The 18,272-nt window shown below is 41.0% G+C and overlaps 1 protein-coding gene across 1 annotated transcript in view; it reads left to right on the top strand.

Moving 5' to 3' along the window:
• FARP2 (FERM, ARH/RhoGEF and pleckstrin domain protein 2) overlaps positions 1-18,272 on the top strand; it is a 60,638-nt gene that overhangs the window by 10,520 nt on the left and 31,846 nt on the right. The window contains exons 3-7 of the mRNA XM_088530291.1: positions 4,775-4,879; positions 6,016-6,058; positions 10,287-10,365; positions 11,429-11,526; positions 12,532-12,646. Of these exons, the coding sequence (XP_088386417.1) occupies positions 4,775-4,879; positions 6,016-6,058; positions 10,287-10,365; positions 11,429-11,526; positions 12,532-12,646 (440 nt within the window). The remainder of the gene's footprint in view (positions 1-4,774; positions 4,880-6,015; positions 6,059-10,286; positions 10,366-11,428; positions 11,527-12,531; positions 12,647-18,272) is intronic.

Raw genomic sequence — 18,272 nt, 5'->3', positions numbered from 1 at the left:
TGTGAGGCTCTTCCCTCCCTGCACGCACTGTTTACCAGGTGATTTGGTCTCCAAATAGTTTTTGGTTTTTGTAACGCAAGATCCAAGCTCAGCTGGTGGTTGCTGAATTTTGAGAGCCAGCAGTTTTGCAGGTCTGTCTGTGTAAGAGTTTCCAGGCTATACCTCTGTTTTATAACTCCCAGATTTTCCAAACTCTTGGCTTTTGGACTGATAAATATATAGATTTTTTCCAGCCTAACTGCTGCCAAAAGTGGGTTTAGTTTTTGGAAAGTTTGCACGAGGGCAGCTGGTCCGTTTTGGATGGCAAAGAGAATGCTCATAATGAAAGAAAACTTATCTTTTTTTAAGTTAAAATACATGGACGTCGAAAGGGAACATGGTCTGGGAGACGTGTTTAGTGGTTGTTGAGGGTTTTGGTGGTGCTAAATCAAGGCCTACTGAAAATCACATAGTGTGTGTTCCCAGGTTGTTGTTTTTCTGTCTCACTAAGCTAAAAGAGTTCAGCAAAGGGAGGACCTGCTGTGCAAGTCGAAATAAATGCTGGCAAGGAAATAGTAAATAGCAGTCAAACAATATATTTAAAACAAATACGGTGCTTCCAATTCTGATCTTATTTATATTTTATTCCTCTTGTCCTTAAAATTGCTAACATTGGATATTTTTACTTTACTCTGAGTAAATGCATAATTTTATATATATAAATATGTGAATATACGTAAGTGTATGTATATAAAACACAATTTCCGAGAATCTGGAAGTTGCATTTGTCAAGCAGAGACCAGCAGCTGGCTCTGTGCTGTGGCTGAGCAAGCTGGTGTATGAAGTCAGGCTTGAAGCACTTGATTTTTTTTGGAATTTCAGACCAAAAAAAATCTGATTTCCAATAATTCATTTTCATTTCTGATCCTGAAGTGATTTTACATTAAAGTATTTTTTTTTAATTTAGTTATTTTCTTACGGTCAGCTCACCTTCTAAATATTAATTTTTGCAAGAAAGACTATATGTTCCTTAGGCAGAAATTAATAATTTCCATTTAACCTAGTCTCTGTTTGTGCTTGGCGCGAGCTGCTAGGCAGTTTTCTCCACTGCCTTTCTGCTTAATCCTTCACACAGATTTTTGTGGAACACTTCAGCATTAGTTCAGTAATATCAGTAGTAGCCTTGGCAGCACATAAGGAATAACTGAGGCTTCAGGGTGGGACGTTTGCCATGTTATGAATTTCTATTGAAAATGGGACCTTTTTTCCCTGAATGAATGGATCAGGGATGGGTTTCTTGCCCATCGTCCAAATAAGAGCCACAGCAGAGGAAAAGACTTGAAAGGTTTTGTTTTGTGCTGTTTTTAGGCAGATTAAGCCTTGACATGGAGCTACCCGCTACAAAACTTAATTCTTATTTTGGCAACTTTTGAAATTTTAAGATTTTTTTTTTCAGCAAAGATGGTTATATCTTGGTGTATATGCTAGAAATAGATAAATGTACCAAAAATTGTGGAACAAAATAGTGCGAGGAAAGGTTTTTCCCGTAATATTTGAGACATAAAATAATGAAAGAGCTGGGTAGATCTCTCGGGTTTGTACCCAGTGAAAACCCATTTCACTGAAACAGTATTTATTATGCTTTTAAAATGCAACATTATTAATGTTGCTGTGTATTTTGATGGAAGTATTATGGGATAAAAATCAGTTCAGCCTGATAATTTCTCTTTGAACCTCTTACCTTTGTAAAGGATGGTCAAAATCAGAGTCGGAAAGCCCAAGGGAAATTAGCTCACAATTTTAACGTGTGGATGGTTCCTTTATAATTTGAAAGAATGAAGCAGTTTCCCACATTTCCATTCTTTGCTATTCTGCATGACTGAATAGCAGAATTTGGGGAAGAGAAGGAAAAAAACCCTGTTTTTTTGTCCCATGGTCGTATGGGATGTTGTACGCTTGCAATAGCAGCTAATCATAAGAGGCAACTTATTGCTGAAATGACAAATATATTTGCACTAATTTTTGCACTTGATTTTTTTAAATGTTGGAGCAATACCGAATTACAAGGGGCGAAGCAGAAAAGAACGTGGTTTTACTTCTCTTTGTCCTCATTTTACATTTGGCCCAACACTTCAAGGCCAAGTGATTTGTCTGTTTAGATGTTCTGAGACTGACCCTGTTGTGGCCTGCGAGGCCACAGTCTGTAAACGTGATCCTGTCTCAAGACTTGATGCTTGAAAAGGCACAAGGAGGTCTTGCGAAGGCAGGAAGCTCTTGGGATGAACCAGAGTCCAACTGCTGACAGCGACTGTGCGTGGAAATGTTTCCATGGCAGTTACTTTCCTGAACAGCTTTGGAGAGCAGCAGATAAATGGTCCACAGGGATCTCTAGAGATGTTGTCTTCTCTCCCTCTTGAAGCTGGACTGTTGCCTCTACTGTGTCAGGACAGCTGTGACTTTGTCTACATGAGTCTTGAACACATCAATGATGGAGATCCTGGGGCCTCTTTGAGGATCCTGCGCTACCCTTTTGGGAAAGGGATATTTCCTGCTGCCAGCTTGAGCTTCCAAGTGGCAAGTTGTGGCTGTTGCCCTTTGCCTCATCATTTGCCTCTTCCAAGAAAAGTTTGGCTCAGTCATCTTCATAACTACCCTGTAGGTAATAGTAGGCAGTTGTTAGATCTCACTTCAGAAAGCTGTGCGGCTCATTTCACAAAAGATATCAAAGACCTGGTGTTTCAGGATACTTTCTGGCCCATGAGACCTAAAGATAATAAATCTATCCGCAAAAGTTATCGTGACCTGGCCTGTCTTCATGGATGGAAATATGAGGCTGGTTGTGGTACTGCTGCATCCCCCGCGGAGGTTGCTGGCTGTGAAAGATTCCTCCTCAAATATGTGGTGCTCGTGAGCAGTAAACATACAACAAAATAAATTTATGTGTGTCTATACTCCCTTTTTTCAAGTCCTACCAGAGTTAAAGGTAGTTGTTTTCTTCTGTTAAGACTTATTTACAACCCTTCATGCTTTTCAAGCCCACAAGAGTGTAGCTGTTAAGAATCGGCAGCAAAACTGTCCATGCTGTCTGTTTTAATGGGAAAAATTGAGATTTTTTCCAGATAAATCAGGCCTCCCTCAGGGGCACGAATGTTTTGCTGGAAAACCTGGCAAACCAAAGTTGTGCTGGGCGCTGTCACCGTCGTTCCAGTGTCTTCGTCGTTCCAGAACTGCTTCCTAAAGTGCACATGGAAATCTGCCCGCTGCCATGGTGTTTTGAATAGAAGCAGGAATGAAAAGGAGCCGGAGGAGGGGGAATGGGAGCTGCTTGGCCAGGGCAGTGCGTTTCCAGCTGCCGCTTGCGGAGGAAGCCCGAGAAGTGGCCGCGCTGCCAAGAAGGGAACAGGGAGCCCTCTGAGGCGCTGCCCTCACGTTGGGAGTGAAGAGCACAGTTAAGTCTTGGTGGGGACGTATGTTAGATCAGTTCCTCCTGTGTTTGCCTCTCATCGGGCTGAGAGGCTGTTTTGGGCTGCTTTCCTCAGCAAGGCGCTTTCTTCAGCCGGCATCTTCTGCAGCTGGAGCCTTCCCTGCAGCTCTCGTGTGTTGCTGAAACAGGTAACAAGGACTGTAGGAACACCTCGAGCCTCCTGCTGTGTGGCCATCCGAGTTCATTAATGACATTTTGCTTGTGGCAGCTGCTACCATCGGGCTCTAATGGATGTTGAGAGCAAATTGGTGTGCTTGGATAAGCAGGCCGAAGCGGTGGCGTTTCGGCATGTTGGGAAAGCTGCTCGTTTTGCCCTGTGTTAGCACAGCTGCTTTCCGGGGGGTGGCTGCTCTGTGGCTTTGCACCCAACTTGACTAAAGATTGTGCAGAAGTTTAGTTGCGGGGGGGGTGGTTTACAAATGATTTTTATGTGGAAAATGCAGTATGAGAGGGGGATATTGAGCTTCCCACTGGTTTCTTTGGCAGAGAACTTGAGCCCTCTTGTGTGTCCTTAATCAACAACAACAACAAATCTATTAATTACCCTGTTTTTTGTTGAGCATCGTTGCAAGAGCAAAGTTCGGAGAGTCAATTTTCAAAGACCATCTCCCTAAAATCCAGATTCTGGCTTTATTGACAAGGGCCCTCTCTGGCTGTGTGTTCACCAGGAGCTGTTAATGTGGCCCCTGCAAAGTCCTGTTTCCAAAGGCCTCCTCCTTGCCCAGGTGCTTGTCGAGGGCTCTTAGGTCAAGGGTAGATCCTAACTGAGCGTCAAGACCTCAACCAGCATTAAGAACTCAGTCCCCCCTTAACTGACTCGGAATGTCTGCAGATGTTTATAACTCTTTGGAGGCCAGAGGGTTAAATGAGATGCTGCATTAGCCCTGCAGTGGCTGAGAAACGCTTCTCAACCCGTTTTTTTTGTTTATTGGTGTGGGTTTTTTTTTTTTTTTCTGCGCAGAGGAGCAGGATGTATCTGAACATGTAGTTTCCTGGTGAGAAAAAAAAACAAAAAAAAAAACCCACAAACAGTGTGTCGCTGATCCCATCTGATCTTACAGCTGACCTTGCCTTGAGCAGGAGGTTGGGCTTAGATGACCTCCAGAGGTCCCTTGTAACCTGAATTAACCTGGGAGCCTGTGCAACCTGTTTGGTTACAGCCACGTCTGAACAATGGCTATTTAGGTGTTACAGCATCAAAAGTGGTCAATAATAATGTGAAAAATTGTGCCATATCTTACTGCTACTTTGTCATAAATTCTAATTCATCCTAATTATCCATCTCACTCTTAATTGTTTTTACTTTCACAGTCAAAGTGCTATGGGCAAGTATTACTGACAGAAGTTTACAAGCACCTAAATTTGATGGAGTCGGACTATTTTGGAATCGAATTCCAGAACATCCACTCATGCTGGGTAGGTGAAGCTTTCCCATGAATTCTTTATGATGCAAAGGTTTGGGAGAATGTGCTTGTCTGAATGTCAGAAGTTTTTTTTTTTTTTAAATCCACTTGAGCCTCTTGTGGGATTATCTGTTTGATTATTGTCAGTCTGCTTTGCTCCTCAGAACAATGGCAACTAGTAAGGAGGAGCATCAGATTCTGCTTCTTGTTACATCTCTAAAATGCATTAAAAAAATCTCATTTTATGCATAAAATAAAATGCATAAAAAAATCTCTCATATTTTCAGGGTGATGGATAAAACCTTCCTTCCCTGTGAAAATTAGCAACTCCCAATGTAGTCTGCAGAACATATATAAAATCACATTCCGCATGTGCAGCACTTTTAGTGCCGATACTTCCGCCTTCAGTTAATTTTCTCCTTTTTTCATCCAACATTTTGTGTTCTCCCAGTCTTTTACCCTGTACCTTGCAAAGAGGACGATGTTGCTTCGAAATTAAAATACTCCCCAAAGTCTTAATTATTTTTCTCTGTTACTTTCCCTAATGTTAAATCTTGTATGCAGAAAATATTTTGAGTGACTCAGAGCCTTGTGAGTGCTAATGCAAACTGCTGTTGAGCTAAGGAACTGCAGGGAAGCTTGTTCCCTTTCTGCTCCTTTTGCAAAGCTTCCAAAGCGTGTCTGGATCTAATGAGGTTCATAAAATCCCCAGCTGTTTCTCAGACACACAAGTAACTAGTAAGGATTGAGTTTAAACCATCGCTTTGTTACATAAATAAATAAATAAAATTGAGCATCTGAAGTACTTTTTGTTAGCATTATGAATTCTTCTTTTTACTTACACTGACAACAGTCTCTTTGAAAGCCTCTTCATGGGAAGAGGATGAATTTGTGGGAAATGAATATGACGTAAAACTCGTTATATAGTGTGTTCCTGCAGGTGAGAGAGGGGAATGGAAAAAAAATGGATTTTGTCGTGTCCTCCGGACCTTCTGCAATTCTGTACTCTGACTTCTGTGTACAACATACATTATTACAGTGAGAAAGAAATATATACTCATAAAGAACTGCTTTAGTTGAAATTACTTTTGATGTTTTCATATTGTATTGAAATGCAACCATCAGTTTGTATTTTTTCTTTAATTTCAGATTTGGCTGGAACCTATGAAACCTGTTATTAAACAAGTACGGAGTAAGTAATTTCATTTTTTTTAAATGAAGTTTTCCTCCATTTGCATCTGCTTCATGTGGGTGGCTTTCATGATTGCAACTTGATTTACTGGTTTTGCTTCCTTGAAAATTGCCCTTGGTAGGGGGTGAGAGTGACTCCTGTTGGGACCTGTCAACTTGATGTTTTTCAAATGTAAAATATGGTGGGTGGAATGTGAAATTACTAAACATAGGACCTCTTGTCTGTGATAAATATCCAGGTTGGATATTAGGCTGCTAAAGCCAAGTTTGACATTTGTGATGTGAACTCCCTAAGTTGTTTTTGATGGAAACCAAAGCAATAGGCTGCTTATGGCACCCATTGGGTGGGAGAAGGCAGTACCCACAGCCGTGACTCTGTTTGGGAGCTGATGGGCCTTTCAGACAGACTCTAATAGCCAAAATTATCTCTGCGTCATTCCGTCTTGCTGGACAAATTCAGAAATCCTTGAATTTCAAGGGAAAGAATAATGTCATCTTTTAATAGAGCCCATGCAGGGGTTTTTTGTTAGTTTGTTTGCTTTCCTTCTCTAAATTCAAAGCTGGAAAATATGTCCTACAGAAAAGACATGATGGAGCACAGAGAGGTGTGGGAATCTGTATGAAGCTTGGTTGCTCTTTATGCTGTTTTATAGTGTATATATTGACGAACCTCAGTTTTAGACCCATGCTGGTGGCCACGTGTGCCCTGCAGGATACATGTCACCCTCAAGCCACCTGAGACAACGGGGATGGGCTGAAATATGTGGCTGCTCCGGCGTTTGGTGGTCTGCCCCACACGTTACAGTGCTGGTGATGTTAAATTAATTCTTTAGGGATATTCTTAAGCTGTAGGAGACGTCGCTCTGTTGTCTGTCACACATGAAACTTTCTGGAATGGTTTTAATGTTGTGAAGGTTTTGGTAGCTTGGGGTTAGCTTTTGGTAGAAGGTGCTTTTGTAGCACTTTTGATTGCTGAAGGAGTCCCGTCCTGGCAGCCTGAAAATTGAGATGAGTTAGGGCTGGAGAAAGCCTTGAAAGTGTCTGTGCTTACGACCAACCTGCTAATTGCATAAGTAGTAATTTCAGCTGGGTTTTAATTGAATCCAATAAGTGATGTATGATTGTGTATAGGCATCTCCATGAGAAGAATCCTAATGATACTGAGCCTTAAGCAGAGATTTAATTTAACTGCTTGATAGTATCTGCATTTCAGAAATGCAGATGAAGGAAACTGTAATAATGGGATGATTTTTATGCCTGGAAATAGAGCTCTGTAACCCTGGCCACGTGTCCCTTGGCTTCCACTTCAGCTTGTCCCAAGTTGAGATCAGCAAAGGGGTTGCGTGTGGGAGTTGTTCCCAGCAGTTTCCCCCCTACAAAAAGCTTTAAAAAAGCTTCAGCTGGGCAACCATGAAAGGTCTTTTCTTTTTCCTGTATTCATCTCTCTGATGAGTTTTACTGGGGATTTTGAGGGTTTGGACGGGAGATGGAGAGAAAGTGGATACAGCATTGAGAGGATGCTTGGTGTCCTCAGGGGTTTTAGATTAATACAGTGCAAACACACAAATGTACAGAGCTGGTGGCAATTGCTGTGTTCTCACATGGTTCTGAGCCTTGGGCGTAGTTGTTATAGAGTCTAGATCATTAAAATGAAATTCCGGTCGGTCTTAGCTAATGGCCTCTTTTGGGATGTGTATAAAAATGTTGCTTTGTTTGAGGAGGATCTTATTATCAAATAACTTCATAAGGAATGCAGCCAGTCCTATCCCAGCACATGGAGTTTATTGCTCTTGCAGGAGGTAAAATGCATGCTTACGTGGTTTTACTTACTACATAAGAATTGCTATGGAGCCTGCTTTAATATGATATTTGTTAGAGCCAAAAGTCTGGTGTGCTGCCCCTGGATAAGACAAGGAAGCACTTCAACTTCGCAGAGGATTTCCAGGTTTTGATCCAAACTGCAATCATTATGCGCACGCGTTTTTGCTGAGACGGAGAATTTACAGGGAAGGATTTCATGCTTCTGGCATTTGGTTGCAACAAGGATTTAATTTATACATCCGTGCCAAGAGTAAAAGAATGACTTTGTATGTGGGCTTTCAGGGACGTGGTACACAGCTTCCAGCGTGTTCAACATCAGCTTATGCATATGCGGATGGTTTTCTGCATCCACTGTCCCTAAATATCCTTTCTTGGAGGAGTTTGTTCCAAAAGTCTTGAGATTTTAAGGCGATTTTTTTGAAGACAATGAATCTTTCATCTGAGCAAATTCCTGGAACTTGGAACGTGTGATTTCAGGGCAGTGGTAATGCAGCCAGAAGGCTTCAGGAGCTGGACTGATCCCTCTACGCGGTGTTTAGACATCTCGCTTTGGGTTAAAAGCTTATTCCAAACGGCGGCAACGCAGCAGGATTCCTCCCTAATGGTGAGGACGGAAGGTGCCAGCACCTTCCTTTCTTTCCTCCCTATAGACTTTCAGGCAAGATGGCTCCTCACAAATAAATGTGCAAAATGGCTGAATATCAGTTCAGAGCAGGTGAAAATGTTTGTCCTGATTTTCATTTTGGACAACTTTCTTTTTCCAGATTTGGCTTCTTATAGTAAACTCTGCATCCAGTCTAGGACTGGGTCCAGTGTTTCTTTACACTGAAACCTTTTCCTAATTAGAACATATTTATATATACATACATATAATCACAAGCTGTTGATGCTTGCTGTTGGTATGAGCCCATGCCAAATGTGAGCTCTTTTGTGTAATGTAAGGTTTTATTTCCAGCTTGCTTACATTTGGAGATATCCCATTCCAATTAGGATTAGGGTTTTAGCGTTATGAATCACCAAAGCTTTGGTAATTCTGCGATCTGACTCTTTTGACAGCTGGATTAGACTTAAATTCTGTTCTCCCAGCTATTTGGCAGGGAGCAAAAGTTATTGTTCCTGTGTTAGCAGCTGAGAGGGGAGCATGTGAAGGAACATGCCGCTCTTGGGAGCGGGGATGTAGAAATCGGATATTACAGGTACAAGAAAAACCCAGTAGTCAACAACATGGGGAGAAGGCAGGTGGGTGAAAGGAGGGATAAAACATTGGGCCTTCTGCTGTTGGTCTGTCTTGAGCTTTACTGGCTCCGAGTGCTCGAGGTTGTGCATCTTCATGTCCCTTCAGGTTACCGAGGGAAGGGACGTGTCCAGGACAGGTCTCTGTTCATCCCCATTTTCTGGCCTCGTAAATGTTGAGCGTAGCTCCGTGGTGGAAGACGCCTTCTGGTCTTGGTGCTAACTGAAAATGTGCAAGCAATGTAAGATGGATTTAAAATAATGAAGGGACAACAAGATGGGAGGTCTAGACTTGGTGTCTTTGTATTTCCTGAGAATTTGCACTGTTGCATCTCCTGGATAACCTTGGAGTGATGAATTTTTTGGTTTTGATTCGGGCTCAGAAGACAAATGGGCTACACTGTTTGCTGGAAGGGGAGCTCTTGTAATGAAGCCCAGCATCAGAGCTGGAGTAATTTGCCACGATAACATCTTGGGAAATCCTCGTGAGTTAGTACAGCCAGCCCGTTCATACACTGACAACAGGCTCTTAAAATGAAGATCACCTTATGTTCTGACTGGCTGGAAAATATTAAGCCTTTTCTGTTTTCCCCAAAATAAAGATTAAACCCGGATGCTGATATTGAGCAACGTCCCCGTACGTGGCAGGGAGACACTCTGCTGCTCTGTCCAAACCATTGGCTCCATAGAGGCTTGTGGCCATCAAGACAGATGCTCAATAGGCTGAATGGTGAAGTTGAAGCTAATTTAATTGAATTTTATGCTTTTGTAAAATGCTACATAGAGCATGATGAAACACTCTTTACTACCAGCTGCCTTCTTTGCCTTGGTCACATGAAATTCTGGGCTTACTGATTCCTTCCACATCATTTCCTTAGTGTTTCAGTGCAAGGTTCAGCTTGTTACGCGTTGTCCTCTGAATAAAAAATACCTGTTGCAACTTGGAAAGATGGTTCCAGTTATTTACATTTCTGTTGAGATTAGTGTAAAGGATTCATGGCAGCGTGGTGCGTGGCAGTCTGTGTCTGCTCCGCGCTGCCTTTGGGGAATATCAGACCCCCAGACACCAGTGCAGCTTGGAGCCGGCGTGCTGCAAAGCTGCACAGAGAGGCTGTGGAGTCTCCTTCTCTGGAGATACCAAAAAACACCTACTTTATTTATTTCTTCTTTTTTAGGACCAAAGACTACAATGCTTCGTCTAGCCGTCAAGTTTTTCCCTCCAGACCCTGGCCAACTGCAAGAAGAATATACCAGGTAAGGTATTGCTTGGAGAATTTGGTTTCCACTACCTGTTGGAATAAAATCAAGGTCAGTTTGTCCCAGACACATGACTCCATTTTTTTAAATGTTTAAAGAGCTTCTTTAGTGTTTCTCCCAGTTTTGTCTTTGCTCCTCCGTTTTTTACTCTTAATTGGTTTCTCCTGTAGGAATTATGTAAGGGATGTAACTTTCTGGAGCAGGCGTTGTATGTTTTTGTCTGCCTGTGTAGTGCTCATCATTGTGAAATTGTGCTCTGTGCTTAGGACTTTTAGATGTTTCATAATGCTATTAACTATCTATGTTCCTTTTATTGTAAGTGTGTCAAAGTATCACAGATACGAAGAAAATGGAACACACTTTGAAACTTTCGTTATTGCCAATATTGCATTCATAAAAATTAGGTTAAAATAGTTTTAGGCTACAAAGTCATTCCTTATTAACATCTGGTACTTATTAAATAGGATGCTTTCAAGGCTGACATGCTTTTTTTTTGCTTATGTATTTTGCAGACAGCTTATTAGTAATATAAAACTGTCAAAATCCTTTTCTCTAACAACAAATTTAGGAACTATTTTATTTATGTAAGTGTAGTGTTAGAAGGCAATATAATTGGTACTGTCTTTAGAGAGTGCTGACATTACTAGAAAATGTAACCCCTAAGTAAATTACCCTAGTGCCAGCTGAAATATATATACATACATATTTTGCCCAATATTCTCCCATCTCCATTTTTATAGATAAAATCATTTGAGGTGCTCCTTAAGTTTCTTTGTAGCTCAAAATTGAAACCACTTTTACCTGACAAACTTGTTAGAGAGTGAGTTTTCCTTTGGTTTCCTCTTCCCATGTGCCTGTTTGCACTGTTAAATTGCACCATGAAGCTGGATTAGTCACAGGTTGTTTAGTTTTACTTGACTGTCCTTGATGGTAACACTTCTATTCCGTGCTTTTTTTTGCAGAGAGGGCAAATTAGGAACCACTGCCTAAAAGAATTGTTCAGTTGTTCTAAAATCCTTCACATGTCAACACTTTTCTTTTAACTCTCCCTTTCTTTTAGGTATCTGTTTGCATTGCAAATCAAGAGGGACTTGGCAGAGGAGCGGCTGACCTGCAGTGACAACACGGCAGCTCTCCTCGTCTCTCATCTTCTGCAGTGTTAGTATCTCAGCTGATGTTGCTGAATTGCATTAAGCAGCATACAGAGGCTATTGCCTGCTTTTTGGTAGCTAAAAGCACTTTCCATCTTTCTATATTTCTCTCTGTACATGTAGTAATCCTTACTTTGAACAGGGGGATTTTAATCAGGGCTAGCTAGTGGTGTGAGGAACATCTGGTACTTATGTAGAAGATAATTTTGGCTGCTTGGGAGAATGTAAAAAATGAAGAAATCCCTGCGTATTTTTTTTCCTCTGTAGACCAATTCAGTAGCCTTCATCTCCTTGAGAGGTGCCTAATTCAGTGCTTCCTTATGTTAGTTCTAAATTTTCTTTTGGCTAGAGAGCGATACACAGAGGGCTGGACTTTAGGAAATGGGAATTAAAAGCAGTTGGTTTCAGACTCAAGTGCAAACTCTTGAGGTTTCTGCTTTCTCACTCTGCAAGCATCCGAAGCCTTCAAAGTCTGGTTTAGTCAGGCACCTTGAAAGACTGAATGGGATCAGGAATTAGATGACTTGGGCTTAGCTTGATTTCTCGAGCTGGAGCCAAGTGACATGTTACAAATTGATAATATGATCTACACAAATGGGGTTTTCTGCCTCCTTGCTTGATAATACCTCTTCAGATGTGCAAAATTCATCTTATCTGACTGGAAGAGCAAACCTGTCTTGTGTGTGCTGTGAGGTGCACAATTAAAATATTGCTAATCCTTTTACAGTATCATTCTGGAGAAGAATTGCAGGGCAACGTGGCACTGCTGAGGAAATACAAGTGTCTGTGGCCTTTCTTACCTTGTTCCCAGTGTACTAGAAAAGTACAGTGAGGGGGAAAAAAAGTGATTATTTTTAACATAAGTATCTTCCAATTTTATTTCTATTTAGTTAAAAACGCTTAGAGGCAAATACAGTCTTGCTCTTGGGGTTTCTGTAATTCTGTATCTTCAAAGCCTGTCTCTTTTTTGTTGTTTCTTTCTATTCTAACTATGTTTTATTTTTTGTAATAGCTGAAATAGGGGATTTTGATGACTCGGAGGATCGAGAACACCTTGAAACAAATCAGTATTTGCCAAACCAGGAAAGAATTCAAGGGAAAATCCTGGAGTTCCACAGGAAACATGTGTAAGTGAAGATTCACAGTACATTTTTGAAATTGGTGAAGCAGTTAGACCCATCTGACGGAGTCCAAGTACAGTGGGTGATATTAAGAATATACATGTTAAACACCATTTGTAAACACCATAACAAGAAAGATTGGGTGTAGGAATAATTTTCTTAAGAGGATACTTTTTAAAAGAGTTTTTAACACAGCTTAATCTATTTATTGTGCATGAATGAAAATTCTAATGCAGCTATTCAAACCCAGAGAGGTAAGATGCTCTGTTTAAGGGCAGTCTGCAAGTTCGTGTGTATTGACTTTGCCCATATATATGGCTTAAGTTAAATGCTTGTGACAAGAGGGAGCACAGTGACAGCACTATTTAAATTTCTTTGTTTTTTCAAGTATACACTGGATGATAACAGCCTTATTCACTGGCATTTCTAAGAGGATAGATGACAACAAAAATGAATATTGTTTTGGGTATAGAAATTAAATGTGCATTAGTTCTAATGCAATTTTTTCTTTGAGAGAACAAGGAAGGCAGGAAAAGAGGACAAAAGTTTTTCTCAAGTGATTTTCTAATAATGTGTCAGAACTAATCCCAAAATATAAAAGTTGTTTTAAAACAGATTTATTCTAAAGAATCTCCAGTTTGCAAAGTGTAAGTTCAGCTTGTCATCAAACACATAGGACTTGCTTTTGCCTAATAAATAAGGAGAAATAAATGATATTGTGCTCATTTTGAGCTCATGCTTTACACCTTAATGCATGAAGAAAATAGAGAAGGGTGAGAGGCAGTGGGGGAAAAAGAACTTTTATCAGAGTTTATACAACATTCAGTAGGAAGGTTGTATGTTTTAAAGTCTAGTGAAGATGGTTTTAAAATGGCCTTGGTGGAGCTTGGCTTGGCGATGTGTGGCATGAAATATTTTGAGGAGGAAAAGGAAGATTTGGGGTAGGATGGAACTGTAGTGCTTGCAAAGAGTGACTGGACCTGTTATGCACAAAATAGTACTCTGAAGGTAAAGGTTTGCACAGCGTGATCTGTGTGTGCCACAGCTTTGCTCTTTTTTTTATCTTTTAATCATAAAATGGTAATAATTAAGGAAACATTTCAAATTATCACCTACCATAGCTGTCTCTTGTGCAGCTCTCAGTGTGGGCAGCTTAAAACACGAGCTGCTATTATCATTTTTTAAATCATTTTAAAATAATAACAGAAGAAATGAATTTTAACATATAAATCTTTTCTCTGATTTTTGAGACCTTGTGTTTTAGGGCTTAGCACTTTGAAGTGCTTTTATTATTTGCAAAGAAAGTTCAATGCTTGTAGCTATGGATCATAATCTAAGTACAGTATTAGACCTTTTATTTTTACTCCTTCATGATAAACTTAAGGATTGCAGCTGACTGACTTATTTTCAAGACAGAACTAGGAGGGTTTTATGGCAACATCTCTGTTTAAAGCTGAGATGCCTCCTATAACTGAAAAGCAGCTTTTGGCTATTTCAGTAATGAATTGTTAGCTGATTGCCGGCATTTCTGTTCAGTTTTGCTGTTGCAGAGTAAACTTCATTAAAAATACTTTGTTATTTCTCACAAGACAAGAGAAAGAAGTGCAAAAACAATTAGGCAATAATTCTAAACAAAAGAAAACACCCTTTTTTGTGCAATTTCGAATGACAACGGTGCTGCAAGATGCTGCAGAGTTTAAACAAAATGCCAAATCCTTTCCTGGAACCAGGAAAGGGTTTGGCAACACCATGGAGCGCAGATCAGCGGCTCTCAAACTGGAGATGAAACACGTAATTTTTGTAGTCCCCGAGATAAATGTCACCAGAACAAGCCCAAGAGATTCCTTTTTAATAGGGTATCTTCATCTGATCCCTCTTGCTTTTAATTTCCCTGTTTTACTTCTCTGGGCTGCAAGGCAGGAGTGTGTAATCTGAGACAGGGACGGGTAATTTTAGCAATAAAGTCTTGAGCTCTTTTCAGTCCGACTTCTTTTAATCAATTCTATACTATAAAGAAACTTATATTGCAACCTGGCCTACGTTTCCAGCACAGCAAAATGGATGGCAAAGATGTCGTTACTTCATGAGTGCATTTTTCATTAATTTAATAACAGTTGAAATGCAGCATAACTGTGTTATAAAAATTATTGCAAGCCTTATTTTTAGAAGTGCTATAAAAATGTGCACTCGGGTCAGGCAGAGATGAAACCCGGAGGCGTTTGGGCCAGGAAAAGCTGCAGCTGAGCATCAGGGCTACCTGAGTATCTTGGCTGCTCGTTTTAAATCTCCTTGCTGCTTTGGAAAAGGTTTGTTAAACAGATGTGATTTTGGAAGCACTGCGAGTCCAAAAATAGCTGTGACTTCCTTACACGTCCTCGCTCTCTTGCCTTCCCCTCGGAGCACTGGCCACCCTCTTCCATTTTTAGTAAGGCTTGTGAAGGTCCCAAAGTTTGCCCACTCTTTTTCCACATTTCTGTTAGCGGCAGCAAATGGGAACGTGGAATTTGGGCTCTTGGCTCCTTCCTGGCCACGCAGAGTGCTGCTAAATGAGCAAAATATTTTTGTTCTCCCTTTAATGGTCCTTGTCCTTTGGGCTTTTTTTTCCTTCATATTTTATTGCCTTCGTTTTCCTGTGTGATTCCCCTGCTCATCTTTGGCGACGTGATACCTTCTCCAGCTAAGGTTTGCTTCTGCGTCTTGTCATTTAAGTGTCACCTCCAGGAGAAGAAAACGGGCCTTTTCTGACCAAATGACTCCTCTCCCCACTGCTGCTTTTTGCCTGTTTTTATTTCCCATCTGTGCAGCCCTTGCTTTGCTTTGAGCACCCTTACTTACAATATATCAGCACGCTCTGCTTTTCTGCATCCGACCGAGTCGGGAGCGTGGATCCGGATCCTAACGCTGGAGGAAGAGCAGCAATTCCTTTCGGTGCAGTGCTTGAGTTGTGGACTTCTCTGACAGCGCCTAAGCTCTTTGGACTGACGTTGGAAGTGTCTCCTGGCATTAAAAAACAGCATTTTGATTTTATATAGCTTCACTGTAGCTGTTGGAGCTGGCAAAAGAAGGTAAAGCTGAGTGGAGCGGAGCCTGTGTATCCAATCCATTCTGTATCAAAAGAACCACCAATATACAGAGGTGGTTGTACTGAAAAAGAGGGGGTTATAAACTGGTTTTCTATTGCATTTTCTTCAGCAGAAGTCTGTATTAACTTTCAGTTCGATGGTAAGTTTATATTAGTGGTGCATGTTAGTGGCAGTATTAATAAATCCTGGCATCCCAAATACTCAAAATATAATGCTGCCTGTTGTCTTAGAGGAAAAGAAGTGGAAAACTGCCACAAGGTAATTGCAGTCCAGGGTTAAACGTTAGAGGATGGATTTGTGAAAATAAGTGCCGAGTCTGTTTCGCTCGATGGACATTTTCCTTTAGTTCACATATATTGTTTGTATCCACGACTGTGTTGCTTTGTGTGCATGTGCGTAACTCAGGAAAGAAAGCAAAGATTTGTTAGGCTAACACTTGTGTTTACTGTTATTCCCCACCTTTCACAAATCGCTAGCCTAGCTGTCATAAGTTAAATTCCTTTTTGGACATGTGATTTTGGTGAATTGTCTAGAAATTTTGCAGGAATCTAAAATCCTGCTGCTTCTACTCCAAGCAGTTGTTAAACATGCAGAGTTTTGAATATTTCCTCTTTAAAATTCTGCATGAATCACTATTTTTAAAAGCAGTGTAAGGCACCAGGCATTTCTCAGCATCTGTTTGCAATTGCTTGCCTGATGTTGCCACAGGAATATTAAGTGGCACATGAACATGTGCAAATAGTTGTCACTGTGGACTCATGTAAGGCACCTTTCCGTTAAAACTCGTTGCAGTGGCAGCAGTTTTTGCTGGAAAACCCTTTTAACAGGCAGTCTGCTGGCCGCTGACCTGGGGAAGACTAAGCAGACTGATCTGCTTAATGGATGGACAAAATTAGCCCAGGCTGTTTGCAGGCTGGGCAGATTAGTCTGCACCGGGAGTCTGAGGGTGATGACCACGGAACTGCTGCTCCCTTGGAAACGTTTGTCATGTGGCGCGAGCCTTCGTCCCTGGCTTCCCCCACGCCGCTCTTCCTCCTTCGGCGGCTACAGCCGTGGCAGAATATTCCTTAAGGGCATTTTCTGCTCTTCCTGGGAAGCGCCATGGTTTTGGTTTGTACCCGGGGGGTCAGAACACACAGTAATTAGCAGTGATGCCACATTAGTTTCTCAGGAAACCGGACCATTTCTCAGGAAGTTTTAGCAGGATATTGTCCAATTGTTCCATGCGCCCTTTTATCCTAAATTTACTCCCAGGAATCAGGGGGGCTGACACTCGCAAAGCTGTGGCCAAAACGAATATTTCTCATCTATTTTGTCTTGTAGGCAGATAACTAATCAGCAGAAAGCACAGAGCAGATGTTATAACACTTAAAGCTAGCGTAGAACGTCAAGAGTTTCAGTGAAGGAAAGAAAAATCTGCTTTACCCCTAGACAAAACTAGTACAGGAGGTAGGAAAGCTGGTAGGAATAAGGCAGTGAAGCTTTATGTTTGGTATTTATTTTTCCATTTGAAATAAGACCCCCAGAAGATGGGTCTGTACAGTCGCATTGTCAGCATACAGGGTCCTGCAATACTGAAGCTGGAATTGGGTCACAACAGGGACCAGATCTGCATAGCTTGGACTTTTTATGCTGTCTCTGCTTTAGCCTAAGGAGCATTTTACTAAGTATTGGAGGAACATTAGTTTTTCTGACAATTTCCATTCCTTACAGGCTGTCAAGTTGTATAATTTTAAATTGTATAATTAAAATTTAAAGTTGGATAATTCAAATCTAAGATAATTTAAAATTTAGTGCTCCCTCCTATATGTAGTTGCTATGTTGTAGTTGTCCCTGTTAGAGAAGTGAAAATTAATAATCACTTCAGTGTATATTTTAGAAGTCTATACAGAGCAAAAGAAGTTGTTCAATCTAAACCATGATGCAGACAGGTAGAAGGAGGTATTTTTGACAAATGCCTGGAAAGAAAAGATTGGGTAGCACAAGGCTTTATTTAGTGCCCATGTCATGGTTGACTCTACACAGGATGCAAAAATAGATCATGCTGCAAATAGTTTATCTTCTCTTTTAATGAAATGGAATATATATTTGTGGGAGGAAGGCAATTTCTTGGAAAACAGGCCTTTTAAAAGTTCAGCTTGACTCTATGTGCAGAAGCCTAGGCAGGTTTCAGCCCTCGTGGGCCGTCAGCAGAAAGCGATGGCTCTTCTTTCACCCACATCTCACCCTCTTAATTGCAGAATAGTTGAAGTAGTCCTTAATTTCCACAGCAATATTTGTTCTTTGAAATAACCCCCCTGTCTGGACCCACCCAAAGTACAACACACAGTTATGTTACTAATAAGTAAAAATACCTGCCAATGTAAGTACCAAGAATGTATTAGATCATTTTAAAACTTGTGAAACTTCTTTCTTTGGGGATCATCCCCATTTTTGGCTCTTGGCCCTCGTGCGTGATTCCGTGCGGTTCCTCCCGCTCCCTGGCTCCAAGTTTTCTGCCCGCTTCAGGAAACGTTAGTGGGAGCAAAAAAAGATTTGCTGTATCAAGT

Source organism: Tinamus guttatus, unplaced genomic scaffold (genome assembly GCF_059628265.1).
Source record: "Tinamus guttatus ecotype Peru unplaced genomic scaffold, ASM5962826v1 Tinamus_guttatus_pri_ptg000364l, whole genome shotgun sequence".
Classification (NCBI taxonomy): domain Eukaryota; kingdom Metazoa; phylum Chordata; class Aves; order Tinamiformes; family Tinamidae; genus Tinamus; species Tinamus guttatus.
Note: the sequence above shows the minus strand (reverse complement) of the source record. Positions and strands in the feature narration are given on the sequence as shown.